We start from the raw sequence: 9,748 nt of genomic DNA on the forward strand, positions 1-9,748 counted from the left end.
TAAGAGTTTGTGACGATCATGTATTTTAAGGCTCTAGAGTTTTTTGTAATTGGATTCTTGAAAATCTGGAGGCATTGTAATCTCAGCATGTTTTGCTGCCATATGATATACTATCTTGACTGAGAATTTTTGATTATGAAAAGGGCATAGTTTTCTTCGCGAAGATAATTTTTAAAAGTTCTGAAAATTGAATCCCCATTTTGTGATTAAAATATCCCATTCTCGAATCAAAACACATTGACTTTTGGTATTCAAATTTCTCTTCGGCTTTCCAGTAATTTATTTTTATTCCCTTTTTCCAAATATGCTAGCTGTCTCATGATCTTGATCATCTTATTCCTGCAATATCTGCAAGAAATGATTCTCAATTTAGGGCATGCCCCAAGACATGCATGTCGAGATCATCATCCTCGTTACTGATAAAACCCCTAGCACATTTCCATGCTAATTAAGTAACCAAGAAACTTGGGTGCCGTTTCTCTACGAGTAACAAACTGAAACCAAACGTGCCCACAACCATCCATGCGCCTAACTATTTTGTGGGATTTTTCAAAAAATATGAGTAATGATATTTGAATATTTTTATACTACACTTTATCTATATGACATAATTTAATTTATAAAATTTAAGCTTCGTTTGGTTACTAAACTCACCTCAACTCATCTCAACTCATCATTACAACTTTTTCAAATCTCAATACAAAATATAATAAACAATTCAATTTTTTAAAATTTTAAAATAATAATAATATTAAAAAATAATATTCTAATAATATTTTATCATCACAACTTAACTCAACTCAACTCACTTCAACATCCACACACACTCTTAAAATTTAAAATTGATATTTCAAATCAAATTATGATATGTAGATAATTTGTGATGTAAAAGCTTTTAAATAGAATTATTCTTCTGCTAAAACCAACGGAATGAACTAAATTCAGCTTCATTTGAAACGAGAGATAAGTTGAATAAAATATATAATAGAACATGAAAACCTATCTTGTCATTCACTTCTTCTCTTTTCTGTCGACGAAAAAAAATAATTTGTGGCACTGGAAAAAGGATTTCGGGAATTCTGGCTTGGAATATAGAAATCCTAATGAAATCAAGAGTAGTTGCAGACCATCAGCATAAGAAATCCCGATGCTATCCATTTTTTAAATAAATTTAAGTTGTTAGAATAATTCAGCAGGCACTGTTTGGATATAGATAGGTTTTATCTCACTGTTATAATTTTTTTAAATTATTATACAAAATATAATAAGTAATTTAATCTTTTTAAATTTTTAAATAATAATAATATTAAAAAATAATATTTTATTAAACTCATCTAAAATTATCTCATCTTATCTCACTCTAAATTTAAAAAGTAGTTTAAAAAGTTGTAGTTTCATTTAGTACTTTTCAATAATTAGGTGGATCAGCAATGTGATTAGTGAGTCAATAAATAAACTTACCAACAGATTTATTCAATAGATAAATTTCATAATAATTAATATGATTTACATTTAATATTATCTATCTTATAAGAGCTTTGGGAATTGTATGTGCAAGCACATTATTAAATAAAAGAATTCATTATTTTAAGAGGGATAATTTTATAATTTTAAAAAATTTTAAAGTTAAAATAACCTAAACTTGCATTACAATCTCCAAATAAATACTGTACTTAACATTACTCTAAATTAAATATCTTTTTCACCTTATGATGCTTAGAAAATAGGAAATTAAATACATTTAATAATTCCAAATATTATAAAGTACAAGTTTTTACAATTTCTCTCAGTTTATCTCATTTTATTTTATCTAATTATTATAATTTTTTTAAAATTTTATAAAAAATAAAATAAATAATTTTTTTTAATTTAAAAAATATATTTTAATAATATTATATTTAATTTTTAATTTTAATCTCAAATCGGAGGTAAATATTGAAGCCTGAAAGCCCGCAGATCTCACTTGTTCAACAATAAAAAAGCCATCCTAGCTATTGGTTTTTTTTGTTGTTGTTGTTAAATCGCTTCTTTTCAAAAGGAATATAAAATTATAATATTCTGTGGGTGGAGATCAGTAACCACCCAATTTATTACGCCCCAGTTTCTTGTCCAATCTTTCAAAGCCATACTTTCTCTTCCCCTTGGTTTCGGAGGCTTTCATGGTTATCCATCTTCTCTTCTCTTCCTTTTAGGCCCTTCTTTTCGTTTCAGTTCTCGTTATCTATTAGCATCCTTTCTTGTTCTTGTCTTTTCTTCTTCTATTCTTCTTCTTCTTCTTCTTTATTTTTTGTCCTTCTTTCTTTCTTTTTTTTGTTTGTTTGTTTCGATCTTCATCGTCTGGCTCTTATGGGTCTATGAATGCACCAACCCTTCTTGTACCCAGGGGGAGTTTTTATACGTGCTGTTCATTCATCCACAGTAGTTGTAGAAGATGAACACCGGAACCCTGTAACTGTGGCTGCAGGAAGCGGAGAACTTTCTTGGGTTTTTGAACCTGTCACTCTTTCGTTCGTGTAAGCGGAATCGTCTTATTGAGGTACCATACATATTTTCTTGGTTATAATCTATGATTGATACCAATCTAACTACGTCTATTTTCTGGCAGGCAAAAGAACCATCTCTACACATTTATTGGTGTTTTGCTTCCCCGTACGCCATTCCTTAAAGCGTCTGGCTGTTGCATTTTTCTTGCTTCCACCATGTCGCCCAAGATGAAAGGAATCTACAAAAGTTTCAAATTCATTTCCCAAATATTTGGTAATGCCACTTTTTCACACATACATATGTAGTGTGTATGCATGCATGTGTGTTTCTCTGTTTTTACCTGTGAATATTTTGGTGGGTTTTTATTGTTCTTGGTTAAGAACTGAAAATGGTCTCGATGTAGTTGTGAAGGAGCTTGAGATGGAAATTGGGTATGTGTGCATGAATGTTTATGTTTGTTTCTCTGTTTTTACCTGTGAATATTTTGATGGTTTTTGAGTGTTTTGGGCTAAAAATTGGAAATGTTCTCGATGTAGTTGTGAAGGAGCGTGAGATTGAAATTGGGTACCCGACAGATGTTAAGCATGTGGCACACATAGGATTGGATGACCAATCTGGCAGTGCACCTAGTTGGGTACGTAGTCCACATCTTTTATTCCTTATTTTTTGTCTTCCAGTTATATATAGCTTTATCGCTTGCATGGTAAATACCCAAAAGTGCGTTTGTATGCTCTCTCCACTAATTGGTTTTGTTCGGTGGGACTATGCAGATGAATGAATATAAAACAGCATCCGAGTTTTCAACGACATCGCTCGGAAGCCTTGGTGAATTTAGAGGTTCCAACTCTATGCCTCTTTCCACACGGTCTTCTAATGGTGTGTTTGAGCTCTTTTCGTACCTTACACTTCAATATATAGCTCATTTATGTTTGTGTAAGTATTTATAATATAGCACATGCTGCAGAGAGAGTGAAGAGATTGCTGGGAGCTTTTATGTCATTTCGAGTATTTCTTAAGTGTATTTTAAAGTTTTCAGATGTTCACTCGCCTCATATCATGTGCACTTGTACTCAATAGACAAGTCCAAGCAAGGTCTTTCCACGGGTTAGCCAGTTGAAGAGGAACTATAGATCAACGTTTATTCTAGTTTATTGGAGCTATGTTGCAAGATGTGCAAAAAATACCAGTTTTTGGTGGTCCACCCCAGAGACTAAGTTTCTCATAAATTGATAGAGCTGATTAGAATTTTCTTTATGTGCTGCTGTTATCTGCTAAGATGGTGGTGAGCTTTGCCAGAGGGTGTGCAAATTAAGGATGTGATGTGATTGAGATAGTTTGAAGAATTTACCGACTCTATTAAATGAGATGTTTGGAATAATTATCAATTGGATTAAAAGATGTAGTTTTGCAGTATCATATTTCAGTTTAATGAGGGGAGAGTTTTGTGAAAAACAAGCTTTTTGATGTGAAAGGCATTTCAAGGAAAAAGCTTACAGGTGTGAAATACTTAAATGGTAGTTCATCTTTTTCTGTAAAATGGCTAAAAAGTTCGGAACGAGAATTGATCGAAGTGTTGGATGCTTATATTAAAGTGTTGGTTCAAAGTTATAATGTGCTGGGTTTTATTCAATGTCTCCATACATGAAATATAGTGCAAGGAAAATACTTTTTTGGATGCTTCTAGGTGCGTGTCAATTATTAGGAATATACTGTCAAGCTAAAACAGAGGAAGGGGGACAAAAGGTTTTAACCATAGTAGAAAATCAGGGATGTTAAGGTGTGATGAAATAAATCCATGTCTATATCATGTGTTATTTAAAAAATATGTATTTGAATGAACAATGTGATTTTCTGTATTCTGGTGGTGTTGCCCATTCATTCTAGTTTATGTCGTGATTTAAATTATGCTTTGACCTCGTATAATAGGTTTTGAGCATTCCATGAGACACCGACCAGCATGCGACACGTTCAAAGACGTTCCACCTACTGAACTTCATAATGTTCAAAAGAAGCAGAAGCGAAAAAAGTCCAGATCAACTTCTTCTCCCAAGTCTTCTTTGTCTAGATCCTCGCGACCAACAAAGTCGAAGTCTGATATGGATGCAGCATTAAACCTACAAGTCTAGAAATGGTGTAATATTATGAAATTGATGCAGGGAACTTGAAAAAAGAATATGTCAATGTCCTCAGCAGACTTTGTGGAATCCCCTTCTCTTCTTGCTCGGGTTTTTGACAAAGTCATCAAGAAGGACAGCATAGGAGGTTGAAGAATCTCATGTAAATTGGAAAAAAAAAAAAAAAAAAATCATGTTTTTCCAGAAATGTGGAAATTAAATAGGTGGTGGCAAGAAAGAACGATGATCAATGTTCAAAGGGTTACACTTGAAGATGAAAGCTTTTGGCCTCGTAAGGAATAAGCATCACAGGGAGTTGAATTCCTTCAGTTCTGCTGCTGCTGGTGCAGCAAGTTTGGCTGATTTAGATATAGATCTTGAAACAGAATTCAAGGAAATGCAAAGAATTCTAGGGGATGCTGTTTTTCTAGTTCTGGAACAGACCTTGATTTAGAATGCTTGGTGTTAACTAGGGAATTCTTTTGTAACTGGTTCTTTCGGAAGATAGAATGTGCAATACACAAGTTGAGAATTATTATTATTATTATTATTTGCATGTTCTTGCTCAGATGAAATTGAAAGGGTAAGGTATTGTTGAACCCGATCCTTGGGCCCAATTAAAATAGCCCATGATACTGCAAATGAGAGAGCTCGGCGTTTAGTAAAATGGGCCATTAATGGACTTCATTGTGTTGGATTTGGTGGAAGCCTCAAGGTCCAAAGCCCAGTACATGTGCTATGTTTTGTTACATAAAATAATTTTAAAAACAATTAAAATATGAATACTTTTTGGCATAACTGATGTGGATTGCTTTCATACAGAGATGTGTTTGGTGTGTAAAAAAGAATGCTAGTTCTTTTCTTTGCTTAATTATATAAGCATTGATTTTATGTTTTTATTCTAAATTTATGTACTTTCTTGGACCCTCGTTAAAAGTGGCACATTTTTGGGTTTTTTGGAGCAAAATTTAAGAGTTAGTTTACATATAGTTTCCAAATAGAGACTGTTGATGCAAACTCATACAGCTATGTTTTAAAAAAAATTTAAATTATAATAATATCTTTTTTAAAATAATTTTTTTTTCTTTTTACTCTCATTCATTAATAAGACTGTATACGTAATCCTCCAATCAGGATTCCAAATAGAATTTCTCATAATTTAAACCCTAGACGGTGCAATGCCTAGTGTCAACGTACGGGCCGCGTAGATTCGGATGGGGTGAATCATGTGTGTGAGCTTACTCATGTAGTGATATGATCTACATATCCATCGATCCAGCTTCAACAATCATTATGATATGGAAAGGCCAATGCATCAAGTCGGCAGGCCATGTGGCATTTATCTAGCTAGCTAATTGCCGTGATGGATGATCGCTGCATGCTTGCTAAAAGCAGGCGATGGAATAGCCATCCAGAAACAAAGGTGACAAGGCCAAACTAATGCCAATTTTCACAAACATATCTGCGAAAACAAGGATGACAACAATAACATGAAATTACCAACCGTCTAATTCTCTGCTAAATTAATATAATATAATCTTTACGTGATCTCCCTTGCTTTCACCTCCAATGCACACGAAAAACGACAACAAACGTCAGATCTTGATCCTCGTTTACTATATTCACAACCGGCTGGCCACCTTCTCAAAACAAAAAATTAACGCCTTGTAACAATCCCCTTGTTTGTAAATTGTAATGTTCACCTTGTACGTAAATTTTAATGTTCACCTTGTAAAATTAACGCCTCGTAACAACCCTTTGATCAGTCGTCGTCGGCCTGCTCCGTCTTAATCATTCTATCTTAAACAACAGATCTCTAGATCTCTCTCTCTATATATTTTTTCTACAACCCAATTGAAGAAGAAATCATGGGGTGTGGAAGAAATTCTCACAGAACCCTGAAAATCTGCTGTGGTGTCACTACCATTTTCCTCATCACTGTCATAGTGGTGGCAGTTGTCTTGTTCTTCACCGTTTTAAAGCCTAAAGACCCCAAAATAATAGCTCAGCCTGTTGGCCTGGAAAACTTTAAACTACAAGTACTGCCAGTTTTCGGGCTAAACGTCACATTAGGGATATTGGTCACGGTTGATAATCGTAACTATGGAAGCTTTAAGCACGAGGCAAGCACTGCTTATGTGAGTTATCGTGGGAATGTCGTGGCTGAAACTCCGATAGAAGAGGACACAATTCCTGCTCGTCAGAAGCACAATATAAGCACATCCGTGGAAATCACTGCAGATAAGTTATTAACAAATCTTGATTTTTGGTCTGACTTTGCTATTGGGATCCTGAATTTTACTTCGGCAACTACCCTGCATGGGAAGGCCAGCCTATTGAAGCTGTTCAAGACGAAAGTTACCAGTTATACCACCTGTGACATCTCTATCTTCATTCAAACCAAGAGAGCTGATTCTGTTTGCAAATCGAGGGTCAAGCTATAAACCTTCGTATATTGGACCCGGCCTGTTTGGGTAGTATTCTAATAAAAATATGCATGAAATCTGTAATCCAATTGCTCATGATATGTTGAATTTTGAACGTTATTTGTTTAATTACTACAAATTATTAAAATAAGATTCATTAATCTGCAGAAAAGTTACAACCCTGCAGATAGATATTAATTGGCCTATTATATATTCAATCGTATTCGTAGTTCAGAAAAAGATTCAATCATGTTTATCTATCTTGCATGCCTTTTTCTTTTAATGCTGCCATGCATGCATGATCTCCATGTATTTTCCTGGTGCATATTGTTTTATCGTGCATCTGCGAAGACAAAACTCCGAGACTCCTTTCTTATTTTGTAACATATTTAAGAGCAAGCAAGATACCCATGCACAAAATTGAGATACAAATTAGAGAAAGCTAGTACGGCCTCAACCGATGTCCTTGAAACTAGCCCCATGATATATAGCAATTAAATCCTTCGTGAAAGCACGTACGGGCCACAGGGATTCTAGCTGGGCAAGCAAAGGATGCATGCATGTATAAGATGGATCGCTGGCGAGCTGTTATACTGATGAAATATCTGCAAATTCTTTCCCCAGTCCAAACAACACGTACAAGTTGCTGCTAGGGCTGATCAAAGTCTGTCATTTATTTATGAAGACCGAGGCGCGAGATAAAAATATTGTTGATCATCAACTACCATATTAATTATTATAGAAGCTGTAACAATATTCGGGGCATCATATCAACGGTCATCCCTGCACATGATGACCAGTGCACAGTGATGAAGATAACTTTATTTATAGAATTCATGCAAAGTGTTTTCCTGTTCGCTGTGACGGGGTGGTTTGGCAAACAAAGAGCATTCTCATCACATGTCCTATTTCACAGTTATTCCAAAATTATAGAGAATTATTTAAGAAAAAGCTGAAAAACCATCTCTCACCTCATTCTTTATTTTAGGATTTTGATTTAAGAGATAACTATAGTTCTCTAAATATAAGAAATCACCATTCATCCCCTAAATCACCATTTATCAATATTTTATTATAATAAATAAAATAAATCATTCTTCCAATCATCTACACTTTCTCTCATACTCATATGTATTATAGTTTTAAATAATAATTTTAAAAATAATTTAAATAATTACTAAAACATAAAAAAATTAATTTTAAAAATATTATCATACCCATAAAAAAAATTTAAAATTTTGTTTAAAATATTCACTAGAGTAACAGATCAAAACATAAGAAAAAATATTGAGTAGTTAAGTTTGTAAATGGAGAGAGAAAAAATTAATAAAGAAAGAATAGAAGAATATTATTTTAATAGAATAGATAAATGATAGGGAATGAGATGTACAAGATTTTTTAAAAATAAATAAAATTTAGGATAAAATTATAAGGAGTGTCATCTTTAACTAAAATTTAGGGAAAACTCTAGGGCGAGGGGGCTGCGTGCATGTCTTCCTACTTTTGATAATTTTGTTCGAATAAATTTATAATACAGTACACAAGTCTCTTGTAAAAAATTAAGGAGTATATTGTTTATAATTTTGTAAGTATACTCTTGTTGTCATCATTACATTAGCTCTTGGTGTCGAGTAAATTTTTTTCCTATTGTGTTTAATTTGAAAAAATTATAAATTTAATATTATATTATTTCTCCTTTAGAATTTATAATTAACTGAATACAATATATTTAATAAAAAAACCGACGTTAATTGGCCGGTAACTAGCTACACAATATATATATGTAATTCATAAGGTACTTAAAACCTTTTAATATAGTTTGTTGTTAAATATTATTCATTAGAAAACCTAAAACATAGTTTAATTATCCTTCGCATATAATGTGATGGTACCCCGGGCCATTTTAATCAAGTTATAAAGTAGTAGTGTATGAAACCCATATTGACAAGGGTAGGCGGTGTGACTTTGCCTAAGCCACATGGCCTCACTACAACAGAATGTGTGTTTTGTGACAGAGAAAACTGTCACAAAAAAATGGCAAACCGTCACTAAACATATTTGGTGACGGTTTGAAACCGTCACCATGACCGTCACCTAAAGTACGTCACAGAAAACATTTGGTGACGGTTTACTGTTCAACCGTCACAAAAAATATTTTTAGTGACGGTTGGAAGTGTTCCGTTTGGTACAACGTTCGAACGTTCCTTTTTTTGTGACGGCTATGAACTGTCACAGAAAATCACATTCGGACGTATAATCAAACGTTCGGACGTTATACCCGACCGATTGGTGTTCGAATGAGAGAAGTTGACGTTTGTTGGATATCGTGTTCGAACGTACAAAATTTACGTTCGAATGTTAATGCGTCCGAAAGTTAATTACATTAAACGTTCGAATATTTGTTCAAACGTAAACGTAAATGTTCAAACGTAGCGCGTTTAATGTTCGGACGTTATTTCGAATGTAAACGAAGGAGCGTCCGAATGCAAGTTCTTTGTTCGAACGTTAGTCGCTTTACCGTTCGAACGGTTTGTTCGTTTTAGCGTGAGTACGTTCGAACGTATAGTTTAACGTTCGAACGATTCAATTGTATTTACGTTCGAACGTTTGTTACAGTGTGAACCAACGTTCGAACGATTTTTATTTACATTCGAACGTACAGATCAGAAATACTAATTTCATAAAATTTAAAAACATAATACCAATTGTATCATATTACATACC

The 9,748-nt window shown here is 33.6% G+C and overlaps 2 protein-coding genes across 2 annotated transcripts; both read left to right on the forward strand.

The window, feature by feature from the left end:
- The first annotated feature begins 2,076 nt into the window (after positions 1 to 2,076).
- Positions 2,077 to 4,627, forward strand: LOC121268201 (CRIB domain-containing protein RIC10-like). Its single transcript, XM_041172351.1, has 6 exons — positions 2,077 to 2,513; positions 2,606 to 2,628; positions 2,659 to 2,757; positions 3,021 to 3,118; positions 3,255 to 3,360; positions 4,411 to 4,627. Exons 1-6 carry the CDS (start codon positions 2,359 to 2,361, stop codon positions 4,608 to 4,610), a joined length of 681 nt encoding a protein of 226 aa, XP_041028285.1. The 5' UTR covers positions 2,077 to 2,358; the 3' UTR covers positions 4,611 to 4,627.
- A 1,839-nt stretch (positions 4,628 to 6,466) lies between these two features.
- Positions 6,467 to 7,042, forward strand: LOC121267035. Its single transcript, XM_041170917.1, has one exon. It carries the CDS (start codon positions 6,467 to 6,469, stop codon positions 7,040 to 7,042), a length of 576 nt encoding a protein of 191 aa, XP_041026851.1.
- The last annotated feature ends 2,706 nt before the right edge of the window (positions 7,043 to 9,748 follow it).

The sequence above is a fragment of the Juglans microcarpa x Juglans regia genome, chromosome 5S (assembly GCF_004785595.1).
Source record: "Juglans microcarpa x Juglans regia isolate MS1-56 chromosome 5S, Jm3101_v1.0, whole genome shotgun sequence".
In the NCBI taxonomy this organism is placed as follows: domain Eukaryota; kingdom Viridiplantae; phylum Streptophyta; class Magnoliopsida; order Fagales; family Juglandaceae; genus Juglans; species Juglans microcarpa x Juglans regia.

Coding starts and splice junctions, on each gene's coding strand:
- LOC121268201 (XM_041172351.1), top strand. CDS start 2,359: ATGCACCAACCCTTCTTGTACCCAGGGGGAGTTTTTATACGTGCTGTT. Junction 2,758..3,020: donor ATTCATTTCCCAAATATTTG/GTAATGCCACTT, acceptor TTCTCGATGTAG/TTGTGAAGGAGCGTGAGATT. Junction 3,361..4,410: donor TTCCACACGGTCTTCTAATG/GTGTGTTTGAGC, acceptor CTCGTATAATAG/GTTTTGAGCATTCCATGAGA.
- LOC121267035 (XM_041170917.1), top strand. CDS start 6,467: ATGGGGTGTGGAAGAAATTCTCACAGAACCCTGAAAATCTGCTGTGGT.